Raw genomic sequence first — 24,567 nt, 5'->3', positions numbered from 1 at the left:
CTACTTGGCACTACTTTTGAACAGAGTGTAAAACTTGGCAATAGGGTGTAATATATAGGGAATAGGGTGTAATATATAGGGAATAGGGTGTCCTTTTGGACATTCCCATACTGTATGCTACTGAGGGGATGGGTTGGCTGGCCAGGTCAGAGACTGGCCCTGCCCAGTGCCGTGGCCATCAGTTCTTGAATGTGTTTATCCAAGGACAAGTATTCTCACCTTCCCATCTGCCCCATGGAACTCTTCTAATGTGAAAGACAGGTGGCCTGCTCCATGTTTAGAGCCCGTCGGGTCCAAATATGATTAAGAACTCAAATTAGTTGGCCGTGGTAAATATGAATTCTATATTTAGATGTGGGAAAAAAGGGAAACGGAATACAATCCCTGCTAACTGCCGTCCGGGCATAAATAAATGGAGAGAGAGATTGACTGGATGGAGACTGAGACTGAGGAATGGACCAATCTAATCTGATAGCCTGGGCCTGAGTTGATGGGCTGGCTGGCAGAAACCCAGGTTTAGAGTAAGAAGCAGCAGGCATGTCTGTATGAATAAAATATAGTGTTTTTGTTGTCTGCTGTGTGTCTGTCACAACATCCTGATTAATAAAATAATATATAATTTGTCCATATTTAAAGAGTACCATGGCCTTGGTAGTACATTGTATCCTTAAAACGTTCCTATTGCGCTTTCAATTCTTGTTAAAAGCAGTCAGGATGATATAACTAACTATTTTGCTGTTTATGACTGATCATTAAAACTAACAATAAAACTTCATAATTCAAATTTACATGGCTGAAGAGTTAAACATGCTCAAACATTTAATATCATTCTGATTCGATGTAGAGGACGGCAGCATCTAAAAAGTGGGACCATAACAGGGGAAATTGCCTGAGATCTTCCAGAAAGTGGGACTATGAGAGATAGTGATTGTGTAAGCAGACACATAGGAAATAAAGGCCTATAAATGCACCATGTCTAATGGTGCCGCTCTCCCAGCTGATAGCAGACACTCTCCCAGAGTGATAGAGTTCAGCTGATAGCAGACACTCTCCCAGAGTGATAGAGTTCAGCTGATAGCAGACACTCTCCCAGAGTGATAGAGTTCAGCTGATAGCAGACACTCTCCCAAAGTGATAGAGTTCAGCTGATAGCAGAAGCAATCTAAGAAATGCTTTCAAAGTTGAAAATTTCAACCCGGGGCAGCAGGGTAGCCTAGTGGTTAGAGCGTTGGACTAGTAACCAGAAGGTTGCAAGTTCAAATCCCTGAGCTGACAAGGTACAAATCTGTCATTCTGCCCCTGAACAGGCAGTTAACCCATTGTTCCTAGGCTGTCATTGAAAATAAGAATTTGTTCTTAACTGACTTGCCTAGTAAAATAAAAAAAACAACCTCCCTGTGCTGGATTGTCTTTCTAACAGAAGCATTCACTATCAAACTATGCATTACACTCTTTTCCCAAAACATTCCTGAAAAATACATTGGAGATTGATGACTGTACAAGCTTAATGATATATAACAAGATAAATGCATCACTTCCTTCTTTCAGCTGAACAGTTCCATGTAGTTTCTTGTTGGATACTGGATACTACTGGGCCAGGGTAGCCTGGGGTAGGGTTCAATTACCGTAAACTGCATTAGTGCATGTAGACCTCTCCTCTATCCTATCCTCTCCATCTATCCTCTCCTCCATCCTCTCCTCTCCTCTATCCCCTCTCCTCTCCCCGGAGTTAAATGGAAGGTACAGAGGAGCAAGCTAGGTTTGCTCGTTCCTTTTCATCCAATAGCGACAGTACTGTTTTTAAGGCCATGAAAGAAAGAAAGTAAAGAAGTTTAGGTAATCTGTTTTTAGTACTGTACAGTGGAACACATCATTCATCCCATCCAGCTGAACTAAAGATTGACCACTATGGGATCCCTAATTGACTGGCTTTCTGTGCTACACTGTAATTGTGTACAAAATATCTATGCTGGAGTTGACTAGGGTTGGATGGAAACTATTTGGTTCTAACCAAGCTTACTGGGTAACAAGAAGTTGAAGTTCCAAATGAAGTAAAACTGTAATGTAAGGCTGAACGTGGAAGGAAGGAAGATACTTCTGAGAATCCATTGCATCAGCATGCTCAAGATTGATACGTTCTAAAATATTTAAGACGCTTCATGCATTCTTGCAAAAACACAAAGTAGTCAATTGTGTCAACAGTGCTGCCTCCTTTGTTTTTTGATTTGACTAGCCTCCTCCCCTCCTCTTCTCTTAACATGGTCCAGATCTCATGTTTACATAGTGATTTGGTTACTGAGATTGACATATAATTACATCAAGTCCAACAGTCAAGCCAAAAGCAAAGCAAACAGCCAGTGCATGGAAATCATGTTTTGACATAGCTGGTTGCCTTCTGCATTTCATAGACATCAATTTATTCTGTCATGGTTGGGATGACACTTTCCTTTTTCCCCCTTTAAAGCTGATGCACTTAGAAATGCTATGCATATTTTAATATGAAGGCCTGTGCCCAGAAGACCGTATATTGATTATATTAAAATGTATTTTGCCATATAACATTATATCTAGTCCTACTTGATATGCTAACTGTATTACCATAAAACTACAATGTAGAGCTGTCAAAATGGATCTCCTTAATGTCTTGAAGCCATGCCATGTACGTCAACATTGACTGTTTGACAACAATGACTGTCAGATCGTAATGTGTTCAAATAAAGTTTGGCATATACAATGCCAAGGAGTGAGAACATGGAGCAAAACGTAGATTGTTCAAAAATGCCTTTGATTCTGATCATATTGAAGACTGAATAGGACAGAAGACACAGAAGACAGATCAACCGTATCAGTCTCTTATCACAGACCCAGACGCTAGTAGCTACCTTGGCAACAAGCTGAAAGAAAGCATACTTTCTTTCCCCTAAAAGTCTGCTATTCTATTCCAAAAGCCTTTGATGGATTTCCAAAGCGAGCGCATCAGAAACCTAGAGGAGCTTAGAGACGCGCTACACGTGTTTGTTGACTGACTTTGTCTTTGGTCTTTGTGGCTGGAGAGGCCATTACCCAGAACCAGGCTTCACAGGGCACCACACAACACTAGAAGGCATGTCTAGTCATGGTACAATGAGCAGAACTCACCTGCATGGAGACTAGCTGTCCGGAGCTGGCAGAAACACATAACACACTATCCCTGATGCTACAGCTGAAGTCGGAAGTTTATATACACTTAGGTTGGAGTCATTAAAACTCGTTTTTCAACCACTCCACAAATTTCTTGTTAACAAACTATAGTTTTGGCAAGTTGGTTAGGACATTTACTTTGTGCATGACAAGTAATTTTTCCAACAAGATTATTTCACTTATAATTCACTGTATCACAATTCCAGTGGGTCAGAAGTTTACATACACTAAGTTGACTGTGCCTTTAAACAGCTTGGAAAATTCCAGAAAATGATGTCATGGCTTTGAAGCTTCTGATAGGCTACTTGACATAATTTGAGTAAATTGGAGGTGTACCTGTGAATGTATTTCAAGGCCTACCTTCAAACTCAATGCCTCTGCTTGACATCATGGGAAAATCAAAAGAAATCAGCCAAGACTTTTAAAAAAAAATTGTAGACCTCCACAATTCTGGTTCATCCAAACACCTAAAGGTACCACGTTCATCTGTACAAACAATAGTACGCAAGTATAAACACCATGGGACCACGCAGCCGTCATACCGCTCAGGAAGGATACGTGTTCTGTCTCCTAGAGATGAACGTACTTTGGTGCGAAAAGTGCAAATCAATCCCAGAACAACAGCAAAGGACCTTGTGAAGATGCTGGAGAAAACAGGTGCAAAAGTATCTATATCCACATTAAAACGAGTCCTATATCAACATAACCTGAAAGGCTGCTCAGCAAGGAAGAAGCAACTGCTCCAAAACCAGACTACGGTTTGCAACTGCACATGGGGACAAATATCGTACTTTTTGGAGATGTGTCCTCTGGTCTGATGAAACAAAATTATAACTGTTTGGCCATAATGACCATCGTCATGTTTGGAAGAAAAATGGGGATGCTTGCAAGCCGAAGAACACCATCCCAACCGTGAAGCACGGGGATGGCAGCGTCATGTTGTGGGGGTGCTTTGCTGCAGGAGTGACTGGTGCACTTCACAAAATAGATGGCATCATGAGGCAGGAAAAATAGGTGGATATATTGAAGCAACATCTCAAGACATCAGTCAGGAAGTTAAAACTTGGTCGCAAATGGGTCTTCCAAATGGACAATGACCCCAAGCATACTTCCAAAATTGTGGCAAAATGGCTTAAAGACAACAAAGTCGAGGTATTGGAGTGGCCATCACAAAGCCCTGACCTCAATCCTATAGAAATGTGTGGGCAGAACTGAAAAAGTGTGTGTGTGCAAGGAGGCCTATAAACCTGACTCAGTTACACCAGCTCTGTCAGGACGAATGGGTCAAAATTCACCCAACTTATTGTGGGAAGCTTGTGGAAGGCTACCTGAAACGTTTGACCCAAGTTAAACAATTTAAAGGCAATGCTACCAAATACTAATCGAGTGTATGTAAACTTCTGACCCACTGGGAATGTAATGAAAGAAATAAAAGCTGAAATAAATCATTTGCTCTACTATTATTCTGACATTTCATATTCTTAAGATAAAGTGGTGATCCTAACTGACCTAAAACAGGGAATTTTTACTAGGATTAAATGTCAGGAATTGTGAAAATCTTAGTTTAAATGTATTTGTCTGAGGTGTATGTAAACTTCCGACTTCAACTGTATATGATAGATGTGCAGGTGTGTGTGTGTGTGTGTGTGTGTGTGGGGGAGTGCACTTCAAATATGTGTGTGTGTGTGTGTGTGTGTGTGTGTGTGTGATGTACAAACATTGCTCATTGAGAAAAGAGGGTGAACTATCTTTTTCTGAATGTTGGATCCTATGTAGACCTTTATCAACCAGACTCACCTTTGGATACTGGTATGTTTCTAGGACATATATACTTGACAGGAACAAGTTTAAAAGAACAAACGAAACCCCAAACCTTTCCACTACGGTCAAAATCCCCAACACCATGACCGCATGGGAAAGTTAATAACAACCAGCTCTGATGCCCAACATCCAGGCATCCTATGCCTTTTTAAGCTTATTTTATTCATATTTTAGAAAAGCCTTACAGGCATATGAATCAATTAATTATGTCTGAAATGCTACCAAACGCAGCTCATGAATAGCGCACATGGTTTCTGCCAAAAACGTGTGTCAATCACGCTACCGCGGCAACAGCTGTGTAATTACAGCTATTCCACGTCTAGAACAGCCGCAACACCACATTCAAAGACTGTCCCAAATTACACATTACATGGACCTGTATGAACTTCATTTAACTTTGATCTTAAAAAAAAAAAATGCTGACTTTACCCTCGTCTTCTGCAAAGAAAGTAAATGAATGGTATAGCATGGGGGCTATGCTACAGTAGGTAGGCTGCTTTGAACTAGCATGACAGAATTTACACCCCAGGATATTTTTATTTGAAATATATATTTTTCTAAATCAAACATCTACAATTACTAACAAATATGCTTAATTATTTAGGCTATTTATTCACAAGTCTTAACGTAAATTAATGCCTATAACAGGCTGATGTGGGGCAGAGCAGAGTGTAGCTCTGCCCCAGGCAAAATTACAGTACTCTTGAAATGGGGTACTGTAGGTTAGTTAATCTAGGTGAAAATCAAACCAATCATAAAACCAGGCAGTTGATTGTGTTAAACACCTCAGTTAAAGACTCCCCATTACAACAGGTGGACATAGCAGTTGTATTTCAAGTAAGATCAACATTTTTAGAATACTTTAGCTGTGCTTGATTGGGCTTGTCTGGTGCAATAAAACCAATGGAATAGTTCCACAATGTGCAACGCCGCTCATCTGTACACTCCAGACAGACTCAAAGCAAACACTCAAAATATTTGAAAAGAAAACAAATACTACTTGAACCCAGGTCGAAAGTACCTCAGACTACAATTTCAGGAAATCTATACAACACATTAGCTGTGTTATTTTTGGCAGACAAAGAAAGAAACAGGTGGAAGAAAAGGAAGAAAAAATGAAAAGAAAGCCGTTGAAATAATGGTAGGGGTACTGAGAAACAGCTAAATAATTCATATAACTTTACAATCTGAGGGAAAAGTAGGTCAGAATAAACAAAGAATAAAACACATCAAAGGAAAAGAAAATGCAACAAAGTCATAACGTAGTAGCTACCATATACCAGGAGTAAGCTCATGCAATGTTCATAAGGCATCAGACAGACAGAGCACGCTCAAATCACCGCTTTGGAATACAGAGGAAGACGAAGAAGGAAAAACCCATCCCAAACACTTGTAGGATGGTGAACTGGGGAGGCAACACACACAGCTAACATCATATAGTCATCCCAAAATCAATACAAACATGGTTGAACACCCTGCCTGCCTTGAGCCTCCCTATACCCCTGAAAATGTGCCATATAGCTGCTGCTATTGCTGCTTGGCTTTGTCTGCCAACAGGGCCAACCTGAGCATGCCTATCTATACACACTTCAGGGTGTGACTAAGCTACAATGCATACAACTATAATGTCCATTATGTATTGTTTGTTTGTTTTTTCTTCAGTTGTTTTGTGTTCTTCTCGTCTGTCATTCTGTCCAAGTGCTTTTCAGTGGTGTGTTAACTATAGTGCCCTCCATAATTATTGAGACAGTGATGGATAGTGATTTTTTTTCTACTGTTTGAAATCAAACAAGGTTAAAGTGCAGACTGTCAGCTTTAGTTATTTGAGGGTATTTTCATCCATATTGGATGAACCATATAGACATTTTGTACATAGTCCTCCCATTTTAGGGGACCAAAAGTATTTGACTTATATGTCTATTAAAGTAGTAAAAAGTGTAGCAAAAAATGCATGGTACCATATTCATAGCACACAATGATTACATCATGCTTGTGACTCTGCAAATGTATTGGATGCAAATCAAATTATAAAGTTTCTAAACACTTGTACATTAATGTGGATTCTACCATAATTATGGATAATCCTGAATGAATCATCAATAATGGTGAGTGAGAAAGTTAGACACACAAATATCATACCTCCAAGATACGCTAACCTCTTACCATTACAATAAACATGGGAGGTTAGCTTTTTTAGGGGGGTATGATGTGATATTTGCACGTCATTGCGTGCTATGAACATGGGACCAAATATGGGACTAAGTACTTAACTTTTTACTACACATATGTGAATTTGTCCCAATAATTTTGGTCCCCTAAAATTGGGGGACTATATACAAAAAGTCCTGTAATTTCTAAACGGTTCACCCAGTATGGATGAAAACACCCTCAAATGAAAGTTGACAGTCTGAACTTTAACCTTACCGTCCTTGTTTGAATTCAAAACCAAACATTTGGAGTATAGAGCCAAAAGAAGAAAAAATCCATCACTGTCCCAATGATTACGGAGGGCACTGTACATACAACAAATACACAAGCATGACAACAACAACAATCCAACCATTCATTGAGAGCTTGCTTAGCGTTGTCAAGCTGGTGACATGACAATACCATTCTGTATAGCAGTTTCAACAATGGACTGTTTTCAGAGCACCACTGCCGCCTTGGGTTCCTAACATAATCTACACCCATAGTAGTGATTCCTACTAACACTCAAATGTCTCGCCTTTATTCTCAGGACTGACCTAAGACATACCCCCGACAACAGACGAGTGTCTAAACGGCATCGTTTAAAAAAACACACACACGGATTGGCTCTTGACATGCTCTAGCTAAGATTCCACTTATACACTCCCTCCTAGAAAGATATTTCAACAGGCCACCTGCCACACGGTATATTCGAGTCCAGTCTTAAGGCCTGTCTCTCTCTTTCTCTTCAATAGGTAGCTTAATTTACTTCGTACAACATCAGGTTGGTTTCTAGAGCTGGGGACAGACGTGGCTTTAAACACAATGGAGGAGGTCAGGTGGTCGTCCATTATATCAAACTGGGGGCCCTTGTCTGTCAGGTGAAAATAGGAAAACACAGAAAATTGGAGACCAAGGAACATTCTGAATAGAAATCAAATCATTAAAAAGGGTATATTATACCTACAAATCACAGGAGGTTGGTGGCACCTTAATTGGGGAGGACAGGCTCATGGTAAGGGCTGGAGCGGAATGGGTGGAATGGTATCAAAAATATCAAACACATGGTTTCCAAGTGTTTGGTGCCATTCCATTTACCATAAATGAGAATAAAGTAGACAGCACCACCACTACCATGTACAGCAACATATACTGCTAAGCTAAGGGCTAATGGACACTCAGCCCTTACTGAAGTGTATTAACGGTGACAGGTACTGAGACAGAAAATGAGGGACTCATTCTTATCTTCCTGCACCTCATCAAGGCAGATAGCTCAATCCCTGTGTGCTGTTGTCTAGGGGCGGAAGGGTGTGTGTGTGTGTGTGTGTCAGATATGAGGAGAGGGGCGAGGTGGGGATCAGGGGAGAGTGGAGCGGACTGCTAGTTCACCTCAGAGAGCTTGGTAAATGAGAAGAGACAGGTTTGCTGGGGAACCTGGGCCGCAGGTGGCCATCCTTCTCACCAACAGCCATTTATCTCAATTTCACCCTGAGCTGCAAACCGCTTACAACTCACACACACTGTCCGGCCCGTACGTTCAGACGGCGTTTAAACTAATCATGGTGGCAGAATGGGGCCTAGCTTCATCAGCATAGAGAAACCCATCTAAACCTAGCTACCTACCGCATAGTATACACAACTTTAAAGACAGACACACACACACACACACACACACACACACACACACACACACACACACACACACACACACACACACACACACACACACACACAGTGTTTATCTTCATCTCAGCTGGAATGTGGCTGCTACTTAGGCTGACTAAGAAGCCATATTACTAGTGACTACTCTCAATAGCAGATAGAGAACATGAGAAGCTGTAGAAAGCAAAAGCCCAGGTGTGTTAGTATTCATCTGGAACCTCAGTATCCATGACCTAGAGAAACAGTCTGAACATGTGCTGCAGGTTCTGCATTCCGTCATGTGGGCCCTACTCAAAATGTGTGTGTAGGCCTACAGGAATGTAGTGTGTGTGCTGTCCTGGGGTACAGGCCTACAGGAATGTAGTGTGTGTGTGCTGTCCTGGGGTGTAGGCTTACAGGAATGTAGTGCCTGTACTGTCCTGGGGTACAGGCCTACAGGAATGTAGTGTGTGTGTGCTGTCCTGGGGTGTAGGCTTACAGGAATGTAGTGCCTGTACTGTCCTGGGGTACAGGCCTACAGGAATGTAGTGTCTGTACTGTCCTGGGGTACAGGCCTACAGGAATGTAGTGTCTGTACCTTCTCGGGGTGTAGACCTACTGGAATGTAGTGTGTGTACTGTCCTGGGGTGTAGGCCTACAGGAATGTAGTGTGTGTACTGTCCTGGGGTGTAGACCTACAGGAATGTAGTGTGTGTACTGTCCTGGGGTGTAGACCTACAGGAATGTAGTGTGTGCACTGTCCTGGGGTGTAGGACTAAAGGAATGTAGTGTCTGTACTGTCCTGGGGTGTAGGACTAAAGGAATGTAGTGTCTGTACTGTCCTGGGGTGTAGGACTAAAGGAATGTAGTGTGTGTACTGTCCTGGGGTGTAGGACTAAAGGAATGTAGTGTCTGTACTGTCCTGGGGTGTAGGACTACAGGAATGTCGTGTCTGTTTTGTCCTGGGGTGTAGGACTAAAGGAATGTAGTGTGTGTACTGTTCTGGGGTGTAGGACTACAGGAATGTAGTGTCTGTACTGTCCTGGGGTACAGGCCTACAGGAATGTAGTGTCTGTACTGTCCTGGGGTACAGGCCTACAGGAATGTAGTGTCTGTACCTTCCCGGGGTGTAGATCTACAGGAATGTAGTGTCTGTACTGTCCTGGGGTGTAGGCCTAAAGGAATGTAGTGTGTGTACTGTCCTGGGGTGTAGGACTACAGGAATGTAGTGTCTGTACTGTCCTGGGGTGTAGGACTACAGGAATGTAGTGTGTGTACTGTCCTGGGGTGTAGGACTACAGGAATGTAGTGTGTGTACTGCCCTGGGGTGTAGGCATACAGGAATGTAGTGTGTGTACTGTCCTGGGGTGTAGGCCTTCAGGAATGTAGTTTCTGTACTGTCCTGGGGTGTAGGACTACAGGAATATAGTGTCTGTACTGTCCTGGGGTGTAGGCCTACAGGAATATAGTGTGTGTACTGTCCTGGGGTGTAGACCTGCAGGAATGTAGTGTGTGTACTGTCCTGGGGTGTAGACCTGCAGGAATGTAGTGTCTGTACTGTCCTGGGGTGTAGGACTACAGGAATGTAGTGTGTGTACTGTCCTGGGGTGTAGGCCTACAGGAATGTAGTGTGTGTACTGTCCTGGGGTGTAGGACTACAGGAATATAGTGTGTGTACTGCCCTGGGGTGTAGGACTACAGGAATGTAGTGTCTGTACTGTCCTGGGGTGTAGGACTACAGGAATGTAGTGTGTGTACTGTCCTGGGGTGTTGGACTACAGGAATGTAGTGTCTGTACTGTCCAGGGGTACAGGCCTACAGGAATGTAGTGTCTGTACTGTCCTGGGGTGTAGGACTACAGGAATGTAGTGTGTGTACTGTCCTGGGGTGTAGACCTGCAGGAATGTAGTGTGTGTACTGTCCTGGGGTGTAGGACTACAGGAATGTAGTGTCTGTACTGTCCTGGGGTGTAGGACTACAGGAATGTAGTGTCTGTACTGTCATGGGGTGTAGGACTACAGGAATGTAGTGGCTGTACTGTCCTGGGGTACAGGCCTACAGGAATGTAGTGTCTATACTGTCCTGGGGTGTAGGACTACAGGAATGTAGTGTGTGTACTGTCCTGGGGTGTAGACCTACATGAATGTAGTGTATGTACTGTCCAGGGGTACAGGCCTACATGAATGTAGTGTCTGTACTGTCCTGGGGTGTATACCTACAGGAATGTAGTGTATGTACTGTCCTGGGGTGTTGGACTACAGGAATGTAGTGTCTGTACTGTCCAGGGGTACAGGCCTACAGGAATGTAGTGTCTGTACTGTCCTGGGGTGTAGGACTACAGGAATGTAGTGTGTGTACTGTCCTGGGGTGTAGGACTACAGGAATGTAGTGTGTGTACTGTCCTGGGGTGTAGGACTACAGGAATGTAGTGTGTGTACTGTCCTGGGGTGTTGGACTACAGGAATGTAGTGTCTGTACTGTCCAGGGGTACAGGCCTACAGGAATGTAGTGTCTGTACTGTCCTGGGGTGTAGGACTACAGGAATGTAGTGTGTGTACTGTCCTGGGGTGTAGACCTGCAGGAATGTAGTGTGTGTACTGTCCTGGGGTGTAGGACTACAGGAATGTAGTGTCTGTACTGTCCTGGGGTGTAGGACTACAGGAATGTAGTGTCTGTACTGTCATGGGGTGTAGGACTACAGGAATGTAGTGGCTGTACTGTCCTGGGGTACAGGCCTACAGGAATGTAGTGTCTATACTGTCCTGGGGTGTAGGACTACAGGAATGTAGTGTGTGTACTGTCCTGGGGTGTAGACCTACATGAATGTAGTGTATGTACTGTCCAGGGGTACAGGCCTACATGAATGTAGTGTCTGTACTGTCCTGGGGTGTATACCTACAGGAATGTAGTGTATGTACTGTCCTGGGGTGTAGGACTACAGGAATGTAGTGTATGTACTGTCCTGGGGTGTAGGACTACAGGAATGTAGTGTGTGTACTGTCCTGGGGTACAGGCCTACATGAATGTAGTGTCTGTACTGTCCTGGGGTGTAGGACTACAGGAATGTAGTGTATGTACTGTCCTGGGGTGTAGGACTACAGGAATGTAGTGTGTGTACTGTCCTGGGGTGTAGGACTACAGGAATGTAGTGTATGTACTGTCCTGGGGTGTAGGACTACAGGAATGTAGTGTGTGTACTGTCCTGGGGTGTAGGCCTGTCTGCCTGTTTGTAAGGCAGCACGTAAGGGGGTGTAGGCCTGTCTGCCTGTTTGTAAGGCAGCACATAAGGGGTTGTAGGCCTGAGACTAGCCTCATAATACATACAGACTGTGATGAGCTATTAAGAAGTGCTTTTTTCTCAAAGTGTTACATCAATAAATCCCCTTTATTCAGGCCGACAGTAATCCTGCCCTCACCCCTGTGCTGTACATCAGAGTGAGGGAGGGAGAGAGAGAGAGAGAGAGCTAGAGGAATTATGCTCCATGTTTATTTCCTAATGTGTAAGCCTAGGTCTTTTACTACAAAGGATCTGAAAGAGGGGAGAACTGAAAAGACTTCTGAAGCTGTAAGACGTAGAGACGTAGTCTCAGAGGAATATGTCAAAACTCAACTTCCCACTATGAAGCCTTTTATCTTCCCCAGTTTGACAACACAGAGCAGTTTGCCCTGTTTTATAAAGGGGCAGTCAGTGTTCCCCTGAGAGGTGTATCATTTATCAACGCTCAAAGCCATAAAGCCAGGTCAAATAAGAGTATTACTGTCTACACACGGTATTGTCTTTGGATGGCAAATGAAGAGAGGGAACCTTAATTTGAACTGTAGTTACCTAGACAAAATATAGCTAACTCCCCTTAGATCAATTAACTCAATATCAGAAATAATATAAAAGTAAAATGACATAAAAAATCTAAATGACATAAAAAGCACCTGTGTAAAATAAGAAAGTGTCACGCCCTGATCTGTTTCACCTGTCTTTGTGCTTGTCTCCACCCCCCTCCAGATGTCACCCATCTTCTTCATTATCCCCTGTGTATTTATACCTGTGTTTTCTGTTTGTCTGTTGCCAGTTCGTCTTGTTTGTTCAAACCTACCAGCGTTTTGTCTCAGCTCCTGTTTTTCCTTAGTCTCTCATTTTCTCGTCCTCCTGGTTTTGACCTTTGCCCGTCCTGACCCTGTACCTGCCCGCCTGACCACTGCCTGTCTCTGAGCCTGCCTGCCGTCCTGTACCTTGGCCTCTGCTCTGGATTATCGACCCATGCCTGCCTTTACACAAGCTGGCATCCTTAACCATGTTGTCCCTCTAACCAGACCAGAGAGGGAGGTAGCTGGTAGTAGTAACAGTATGTACAGCATCTGAGCTGTGGCCTGGTCTGCCCCTGACCAGAAGGAAGAAGGGAAGACAGAGAAGGTAAGGGGGGGATTACCATGGCGATGAGGTATGTTGTTGCCCTCCTCCAAGGTGGAGTGTCTTGGGCCTAGAGACAGAACAGGAGCTGGCATTAGCAGGCCTCTCCCAGTAAGGGTCGCTGTGGAGAAACAACGTGAAAATCTCTTAAAGCCTATAAGGAGAGAACAGTATGGACCACAGCCTTATATACACAGTACATATATGGAAATATGTATATAATGTATGTACTGTATATATACACAGTATAAATGGTTCTGGGGTGAGCCCCGCTATCCTCTCCCCTCAAAGACCACAAAGATCATATATTACACATACTGATCTAAAGCAGATAGAACATGCAGTTCTAATTTAAGGTTGTCACATTTTTCACAGTATTCAGTAATGATCTTTTTTCTAAATGATACTGTACTACTAGAGAAAATGTAATGTACGCAAGCATGTAATCATTTCCAACCAACAGTTACATGAAAACATAGTGTGGGATGTGTGTGGGTTGATTTAGTCACGTAGAACCATACATTTGAGCCAGTTTGCTACAGCAGGAAAATAATACTGCAATAACAGGAAATGTCAATTATTATTTTGTATTTTTTTGGGCCCCCTTTTTCTTCCCAATTCTGACCTTGTCTTATCAATGTAACTCCCCAACGGGCTCGGGAGAGGCGAAGGTCGAGTCATGTGTCCTCAAAAACATGACCCACCAAACCGTACTTCTCAACACACCTGTTCGATTAACCCAGAAGCCATCCGCAGCAATGTGTCAGAGGAAACACCGTTCAACTGACGACGAAGTCAGCCTGCAGGCACCCGGTCCCCCACAAGGAGTCACTAGAGCGTGATGAGCCAAGTAAAGCCCCCCCGGCCAAACCCTCCCCTAACCCGGACGATGCTGGGCAAATTGTGTGTTGCTCTAAGGGACTCCCGGTCGGATTGAACCCCAGGCTATAGTGACACCGCAACACTGCGCCACTCGGGAGGCCTAATACATTTTTCGTTAGTGTAAATTACAAACTTTAGAAGCCTTTTTAAAACTCAAATACACTACGAGCTTGTATTTCCTGCTGTGCAGGAATATTCTCAACAACAAAGAGTGATCAATTAAGATCCTGCTAAGTATGTGCTTATTTTGAGCATGACTAAAGCAAGGTACTTGGTGAGTCTAGGACAGGATTCAAGATAATCGGTTTGCTTGAAACGCATCCAAATAAAATTAGTCATTGATTCATAGATTTTTGATCAAGACGAGTAATTTTGGAGAGGAATATTTAGGTATTGAAAGGCTCAGATTAATTGTACCTGGCTATACTTTCACATTATTACATTGCTGTTGTCTGGTATACATCTGCTTTCTTCCAACTCAGTACACTAGAAAAGACATGCAGGTTCAACCCGCTCTCTTTCTCACAATTAAAAGCTATTGGACTCCTAGTCCCAGAGACTTGCTGTATGCCCTGTGCACTGAATCTGCAGCAAATAGCTTTTATTTGTTAAGGAACCTCCTCACACCATCCTATTAAAGAACAGAAACCTTTACTGAAATGATCTCACTCTGAAGGGGAGAAGCATTTACGGGCTAAGAAAATGGAAGCAGCACTCTCCAGGAGCGTCGCTTGCACTGTACAGCCCTCGCCAGCCAGTTATCTCCCCCAAGATTGATGCCTTTCCCTTTACCACCTTTTGCAAGCCACATGTCATTTAGTACAAATGATTCCCTGTAGGTATGGGGGTATGGGTAATGTCAGCTAGTGCAATATGTTCCACAATATCAGCCCCCCCCACCACCACCACCACCACTGTGTACTGAATGAAACTACACGCACACAATCACAATCACACACCCTATCTGGCCTGAATGGTACAAAATGCAGCACAATGGATTTTGTTTCACGGCCAGAAAGGTAAATTGCAGACAGCAATGGGAGATTTGGCCCATTTTTCAACGCTGCCTATATTACACACTGTACCAGGCATTGTGTTGAATTTATACACTTTTTTCACACGTTGGAGAAAAAGAATTCCCAACAGCCCCATTCTACTCTATAAAATGCTCCAATGTGGCCTTTAGACGATTCCCTACGAACCAGCCGTGTGATTGAAAACATGTCACTTTTACACTGTTTCCTCTCTGTTCCCACTTTGGCACCACAAGCACCTGTGACCCCATTGTTGTTTTCTCAACATGTTTTTAACTTCCGTCATGCAGGTTGAAAATTCACAATTCTCCACATTTCCCATACAGGCTAGACTTGTACAAGGTAGTCTTACTCTGCTGCTTCAGGAAAGCTGCTTGTGGTTTGGGGCTTGGTGTTTGTCTTGATGTTCCTGGGCTGGTACAGGGGGTAGGAAGCCTGGATGGTCAGAAACAGAGCTATCCTGGCACTAGAGGGTTTTTCTGCAGTGAGATATACCACTATTGTGATGCTCATTGGGTGGATAGACAGATATAGAGATCACTGGGAGGATTGTTATCCAGCCATCCTGCTCAGCTCCGCATGCCTCTGTTTCTCTGTGTGAATAAGATCTGCAGGGGGTGTATGGTGGGGCTCCCCCTCTTCTCCCCTTCTCACTACCTCTACCCCCTCCCCCGTCTTCTCTCCTCCCCCTCTTCTCCCCTTCTCACTTCCTCTACCCCCTCCCCCGTCTTCTCTCCCCCCTCCTCTCCTCTTTTTTCATCTCCCATCCTCTCTCCCTTCCCTTCTTCTCCTCTCCTCCCCCTCTCTTTCTCTCTGTCTCCAGCCCTCTGAATGTGTTAACAGGCACATCTCTGCTCTGCTCACCCTCTGAGGTAACAGGGGCTCAAATCAAGGGGCTGAATCACAATTGTTCAGCGCCGTACAAAGACAAAATAAAAAAAAACAGCAAACAAGGTCTGCATCCTCAGCCTTGAACAGAGACATAAAGCACAGAACAACCAAACTCCCTGTGGAGGACCACTTTCCTCAAACCTGTCATTAATTGACAAGACAGGAGGACAACAGTATATTCCTGTGTGTGTGAAAAAACAATAACAACCCAGCACTTATAGAGGATACATAGGCTACAGAGACCCATTCTGCCAGACATGAATAGAGCACAGAGACCCATGCTGCTCGACATGAATAGAGGAGCACAGAAACCCATGCTGCCAGACATGAATAGAGGAACACAGAGACCCATGCTGCCAGACATGAATAGAGGAACACAGAGACCCATGTTGCCAGACATGAATAGAGGAACACAGAGACCCATGCTTCCAGACATGAATAGAGGAGCACAGAGACCCATGCTGCCAGACATGAATAGAGGAACACAGAGACCCATGCTGCCAGACATGAAAAGAGCACAGAGACCCATGCTGCCAGACATGAATAGAGGAACACAGAGACCCATGCTGCCAGACATGAATAGAGGAGTACAGAGACCCATGCTGCCAGACATGAATAGAGCACAGAGACCCATGCTGCCAGACATGAATAGAGCACAGATACCCATGTTGCCAGACATGAATAGAGGAACACAGAGACCCATGCTGCCAGACATGAATAGAGCACAGAGACCCATGTTGCCAGACATGAATAGAGGAACACAGAGACCCATGCTGCCAGACATGAATAGAGGAGCACAGAGACCCATGTTGCCAGACATGAATAGAGGAACACAGAGACCCATGTTGCCAGACATGAATAGAGGAACACAGAGACCCATTCTGCCAGACATGAATAGAGGAACACAGAGACCCATGCTGCCAGACATGAATAGAGGAGCACAGAGACCCATGTTGCCAGACATGAATAGAGGAACACAGAGCCCATGCAGGCAGAGTGGAGTAGAGGAGTATTGGGTTCTGCGGTGATGATGAAAATATATTTGCTGGAACCTGGCAGTGGTAAGTGGCTGATGAATAAGAGTAGTCAGACCCCGTGAGGAGCAGTCACCCACTGCTATACCACGTACACACACACACACACACACACACACACACACACACACACACACACACACACACACACACACACACACACACACACACACACACACACACACACACACGGGAAGAGGGAGCATGTCCCACTGTTAAACCGCATCACCATAGAGGAAGCCCCAGCCCTCCTCAGACCCCAGCCCTCCCCTGCCTGCTTGGCATGTTTATTAGGACTTTATATTGACTCCAGGATTTGGTGCTTGGGGCTGGCCAGTTGATTTAAAAGGCTTTTTATCGATGTCATCTGGAGGACTGAGGTGAGTGACATTTACAGGTAAATTCTTCCCCCATACTGCCAGTCCATTACAATAATAATGGTTTTCCTGGGTCCTTCCACTGGTTAACTGACCAAATCTCTGTAGTACCTGCATGGTGCATGGTGCTGGGAAGAGATCAATCTTATGTAGGATGGCCATCGACTGTGACCATGTGGGTACCCTTCATTTGGTTGGAGGGGAGTTAACATCCTTCCCTAACAGCTTTCCCAATGGGGAGACAGTTTGATGATTATTTTAGCACAACTGAAATGCCACACATACTGTAAAGCTTCTCATGAATGCATGTGTCAAACTCAAGGCCTGTGGGCCAGATCCGGCCCGCAAACCCATTTTGAGTAAAAATAAATAAATAAAATATGATTTCAATTATTTAAACAATTCTAGGAAAAAAACAACATTGAAATGACTAAAATCAAAAGGAAACTGTGTAGAAATGATATTGAACCTACATTTATATCTCTACTATTTACTCTGGTTTTTAATAATCGCCAAGACAAAAGCTGGACAGTCAGAGAGCATCGAAAATCCCCCAAAACGATGGATAAAAGACCCCTTTTTGCACTAACCTTTTGGACTCATCACAGACACTGCTGCTACTGTTAATTATCTGTCTCTTTATTCCTAGTTATATGTACATATCTACCTCAATTATCTCCTATCACTACACATCGTCTCTGTACTGGTACCCCTTGTATATATTATATAGTCAAGTTATCGTTACTCATTATGTATTTATTATTACTTATATTATTAGGTGTTTTAATGTTCAATTATTTCTCTATTTTCTTTCTCTCTGCATTGTTAGGAAGGACCCTTAAGTAAGTATTTCACTGGTAGTCTACAGCTGTTGTTTACGAAGCTTTATCAAATAACACTATGGGGACCTATATTATGGTTAGGCTACTGTTGAGCCATGTACTGCATCAACATGTATAATTTATAATTGAGTATACTATGGAGGAAGACAAGTTCAAAACATTCAAACTTTGGTTCATGTAATTGGTCTAAGAAATATATTGACTACAACAGGGGGCATGTTGTGACCATGTACTTGGAATTAGAACATTATAAATATAATCAGAACACTTAGAATTCCACATTAGAATGTCCAGTGTATCATTTCTCCAGGCCAGTAACTCATGCACAGTGTAAAGAGAGGGAATCTCTGCTCTGAATGCTGTCTGTCTGTCTGTCTCACTGAATATTTAACCACTACCTCATGAGTCCTGGCATCCAGCCAGCAGGCAGGACTGCATCCAGCCAGAAACACACACACACACACACAGTACACACACACTTCCCCACCCTCAACACCACACAGGACAGACCACACAGGACAGACCACACAGGACAGACAGACCATACAGGACAGACCATACAGGACAGACCACACAGGACAGACCACACAGGACAGACCACACAGGACAGACCACACAGGACAGACCATACAGGACAGACCACACAGGACAGACCACACAGGACAGACCATACAGGACAGACCATACAGGACAGACCACACAGGGCAGACCATACAGGACAGACCACACAGGACAGACCACACAGGACAGACCATACAGGACAGACCATACAGGACAGACCACACAGGACAGGATGAAGATGTTCTAGACTTCCTCCATAGTGACCACCAGTATACTCTTCACCAAGCCACTGTTAGGCAAAGGTTGCACTGGCATTTTGTTGAAGTGAGTGAATGCTGTATAACTTTACTATCTTTAATCAGCAGGAGTGTCTGTTAACGGGGACTCTTAGTGGTGCTTGACAGACCATCGCAGAGTGTATCAACCCTGAAGAAGGGAGGACTGGATGGGCTCTCGGATACTAGAATGGTATTCAGGAAATGTTCAGATAAATAATACAGGAATGTGTAATTGTTGAGAGAGAGAGAGAAAGGAGATCATGGCCTTCCTCTCAAATGAGCCCTGGTCAAAATAAGGTCTTACAGGGTATAGGGGACATACACATAGACCCTTCATTACAGGGTATAGGGGACATACACATAGATCCATCATTACAGGGTATAGGGGACATACACATAGATCCTTCATTACAGGGTATAGAGGACATACACATAGATCCTGATTGACATCACATGTTTTGTGACTCCACTGGGTATGTTAAAATGTTCAAAGACATTTAGTTGGTGATAAAATGATACTCACTCTTTGCATCCTCAATCCCAACAGTATTGAGAGAGTTGTCTGATGGCTGTCCTGAACACTTCTCTGTCTGTCCCTCCTCTGGTTCCTGAGCTGTTCTCCTCCCAGGCTCACAGCTTAGAGGCTGCATTATTAACCACAATCTAGTGCCCACATCAAACCTGCACAGTCTGCACACCACCATGCTTTACATAGGAGAGACAGAGGGCTGTGCCTTCTTAACACAACACTGTCATTCACAGCTCCATGCACTGAAAAACACTCGGTTGCAGGACCCAGCGCTGGGCTGAGGAGGATGGCAGAGGTTTCCTCTCCTTAGCTATGACAATAGAAAGCACCCACTACCTAGTCAACGAAAAAAAGAGTCTTGGAGAACAATGTCCCAAAAGTCCCTCTTCAGTGGTCATCTTTGGATAATTTACCCAGCACCACATGCACAGATACAATGAGTGAAGGCCTCCATTGATACACCTCATACCCAAACACCTTATTGTACAAAGGGTCTCGACCCCGCCCTGTGCAACTGGGTACTGGACGTCCTGACGGGCCGCCCCCAGGTGGTGAGGGTAGGTAACAACATCTCCACCCCGCTGATCCTCAACACTGGGGCCCAACAAGGATGCGTTCTGAGCCCTCTCCTGTACTCCCTGTTCACCCACGACTGCGAGGCCATGCACGCCTCCAACTCAATCATCAAGTTTGCGGACGACACTACAGTGGTAGGCTTGATTACCAACAACGACGAGACGGCCTACAGGGAGGAGGTGAGGGCCCTCGAAGTGTGGTGTCAGGAAAATAACCTCACACTCAACGTCAACAAAAGAAAGGAGATGATTGTGGACTTCAGGAAACAGCAGAGGGAGCACCCCCCTATCCACATCAATGGGACAGTAGTGGAGAGGGTAGTAAGTTTTAAGTTCCTCGGCGTACACATCACGGACAAACTGAATTGGTCCACCCACACAGACAGCGTTGTGAAGAAGGCGCAGCAGCGCCTCTTCAACCTCAGGAGTCTGAAGAAATTTGGATTGTCACCAAAAGCACTCACAAACTTCTACAGATGCACAATCGAGAGCATCCTGTCGTGCTGTATCACCACCTGGTATGGTAACTGCTCCGACCACAACCGTAAGGCTCTCCAGAGGGTAGTGAGGTCTGCACAACGCATCACCATAGGCAAAGTACCTGCCCTCCAGGACACCTACACCACCCGATGTCACAGGAAGGCCATAAAGATCATCAAGGACAACAACCACCCGAGCCACTGCCTGTTCACCCCGCTATCATCCAGAAGGCGAGGTCAGTACAGGTGCATCAAAGCAGGGACCGAAAAACAGCTTCTATCTCAAGGCCATCAGACTGTTAAACAGCCACCACTAACATTGAATGGCTGCTGCCAACATACTGACTCAACTCCAGCTCACTTCAATAATGGAAATTGATAGACAAAATGTATCACTAGCCACTTTAAACAATGCCACTTAATATAATGTTTACATACCCTACATTACTCATCTCATATGTATATGTACCTACTGTACTCAATACCATCTACTGCATCTTGCCTATGCCGTTCTGTACCATCACTCATTCACATATCTTTATGTACATATTCTTTATCCCCTTACACTTTTGTGTATAAGGTAGTAGTTGTGGAATTGTTAGCTAGATTACTTGTTGGTTATTACTGCATTGTCGGAACTAGAAGCACAAGCATTTCGCTACACTCACATTAACATCTGCTAACCATGTGTATGTGACAAATACAATTTGATTTGATTTGATTTGATTTAGAAGACAAAGGCACCGTGGTGACATCATTTCTCAAGTGTTCTTATCATAAGGATGTCAGTCAGTTAGACTGAGTGGGTGGCGCAGCAGTAGATGGTTAAAGGGTGATACCTTTAAGCAAAGTGTCTCTCTTCTCTTCCTAAATGTTTTAGCTCACCTGTGGTGAGAGGTGCCACTTCCAGTATGCACAGAGACACTGTGACTGCTGCTGCCAAATGGAGTGTGTGTGACTGGGAGGTAGACTGATAGATAACCCAGTGTTCATGCGGTTGTGTGGGCGCTGCCTTGTGCAGCTGTCTGAAACCCAGGCATCAGGATTCAGCGGATCAGACGGTGCAAGTGTTGACACACTTCAGTGTCTGACTTGAATCTGCAAACAGAAAAACTCGTGGCGCCACTTTAAGACCTCAAGACTGTTCACGTCACATATTCTGTGTACATAATACACTGTAGACTGCACTTATTGAGAACACATCACATATTCTGTGCTAAAATAATACACTGTAGACTGCACTTATTGAGAACACATCACATATTCTGTGCTAAAATAATACACTGTAGACTGCACTTATAGAGAACACATCACATATTCTGTGCTAAAATAATACACTATAGACTGCACTTATAGAGAACACATCACATCAGTTGGTTTCCAATGTCTGTTGTGAAATGAAAGGCACTGCAATACACATCGAGATCTATTTTATCCTCCTGTCGTCGTCCAACTTTACAATGTGTCACCATTAAGAATAGGCCCGACATAAGTCACAAATACTAGGATATGTACTAGGAAATATTCCACTAGTATGGTCTCTTCTTAGGAAGTCTGTTTTTAACCTTGCAAATGAATCCCATGAAATACTACAACATGTAAAGAGAGCAGATATAATCATTTACATACTACACCATATTAAAGAGAGCAGATATAATCATTTACATACTACACCATATTAAAGAGAGCAGATATAATCATTTACATACTACACCATATTAAAGAGAGCAGATACAATCATTTACATACTACACCATATTAAAGAGAGCAGATACAATCATTTACATACTACACCATATTAAAGAGAGCAGATATAATCATTTACATACTACACCATATTAAAGAGAGCAGATACAATCATTTACATACTACACCATATTAAAGAGAGCAGTTATAATCATTTACATACTACACCATATTAAAGAGAGCAGATACAATCATTTACATACTACAACATATTAAAGAGAGCAGATATAATCATTTACATACTACACCATATTAAAGAGAGCAGATATAATCATTTACATACTACACCATATTAAAAAGAGCAGATACAATCATTTACATTCTACACCATATTAAAGAGAGCAGATATAATCATTTACATACTACACCATATTAAAGAGAGCAGATATAATAATTTACATACTACACCATATTAAAGAGAACAGATACAATCATTTACATACTACAACATATTAAAGAGAGCAGATATAATCATTTACATACTACACCATATTAAAGAGAGCAGATATAATCATTTACATACTACACCATATTAAAGAGAGCAGATATAATCATTTACATACTACAACATATTAAAGAGAGCAGATACAATCATTTACATACTACACCATATTAAAGAGAGCAGATATAATCATTTACATACTACACCATATTAAAGAGAGCAGATATAATCATTTACATACTACACCATATTAAAGAGAGCAGATATAATCATTTACATACTACACCATATTAAAGAGAGCAGATACAATCATTTACATACTACACCATATTAAAGAGAGCAGATATAATCATTTACATACTACACCATATTAAAGAGAGCAGATATAATCATTTACACACTACACCATATTAAAGAGAGCAGATATAATCATTTACATACTACACCATATTAAAGAGAGCAGATACAATCATTTACATACTACACCATATTAAAGAGAGCAGATATAATCATTTACATACTACACCATATTAAAGAGAGCAGATATAATCATTTACATACTACACCATATTAAAGAGAGCAGATATAATCATTTACATACTACACCATATTAAAGAGAGCAGATATAATAATTTACATACTACACCATATTAAAGAGAGCAGATACAATCATTTAAATACAACAACATTACAAATAGAGCAGATATAATCATTTAAATACTACACCATATTAAAGAGAGCAGATACAATCATTTACATACTACACCATATTAAAGAGAGCAGATATAATCATTTACATACTACACCATATTAAAGAGAGCAGATATAATCATTTACACACTACACCATATTAAAGAGAGCAGATATAATCATTTACATACTACACCATATTAAAGAGAGCAGATACAATCATTTACATACTACACCATATTAAAGAGAGCAGATATAATCATTTACATACTACACCATATTAAAGAGAGCAGATATAATCATTTACATACTACACCATATTAAAGAGAGCAGATATAATCATTTACATACTACACCATATTAAAGAGAGCAGATATAATCATTTAAATACAACAACATTACAAATAGAGCAGATATAATCATTTACATACTACACCATATTAAAGAGAGCAGATACAATCATTTACATACTACAACATATTAAAGAGAGCAGATATAATCATTTACATACTACACCATATTAAAGAGAGCAGATATAATCATTTACATACTACACCATATTAAAGAGAGCAGATACAATCATTTACATACTACACCATATTAAAGAGAGCAGATACAATCATTTAAATACAACGACATTACAAATAGAGCAGATATAATCATTTAAATACTACACCATTACAAATAGAGCAGATATAATCATTTAAATACTTCAACATTACAAATAGAGCAGATATAATCATTGAAATACTACAACATTACAAATAGAGCAGATATAATCATTTAAATACAACAACATTACAAATAGAGCAGATATAATCATTTAAATACAACAACATTACAAATAGAGCAGATATAATCATTGAAATACTTCAACATTACAAATAGAGCAGATATAATCATTTAAATACAACAACATTACAAATAGAGCAGATATAATCATTTAAATACAACAACATTACAAATAGAGCAG

The 24,567-nt window shown here is 42.4% G+C and overlaps 1 protein-coding gene across 2 annotated transcripts in view; it reads right to left on the bottom strand.

Moving 5' to 3' along the window:
- LOC110505776 (neuronal PAS domain-containing protein 3) overlaps nt 1-24,567 on the bottom strand; it is a 481,806-nt gene that overhangs the window by 361,658 nt on the left and 95,581 nt on the right. For both annotated transcript variants that reach the window (XM_036963003.2, XM_036963005.2), the window contains one exon: nt 13,254-13,355. In XM_036963003.2, the coding sequence (XP_036818898.1) occupies nt 13,254-13,355 (102 nt within the window). The remainder of the gene's footprint in view (nt 1-13,253; nt 13,356-24,567) is intronic.

The sequence above is a fragment of the Oncorhynchus mykiss genome, chromosome 25 (genome assembly GCF_057628025.1).
Source record: "Oncorhynchus mykiss isolate SJ-2025 chromosome 25, ASM5762802v1, whole genome shotgun sequence".
Taxonomy (NCBI): Eukaryota; Metazoa; Chordata; class Actinopteri; order Salmoniformes; family Salmonidae; genus Oncorhynchus; species Oncorhynchus mykiss.
This window is presented reverse-complemented; position numbering and strand designations above follow the sequence as displayed.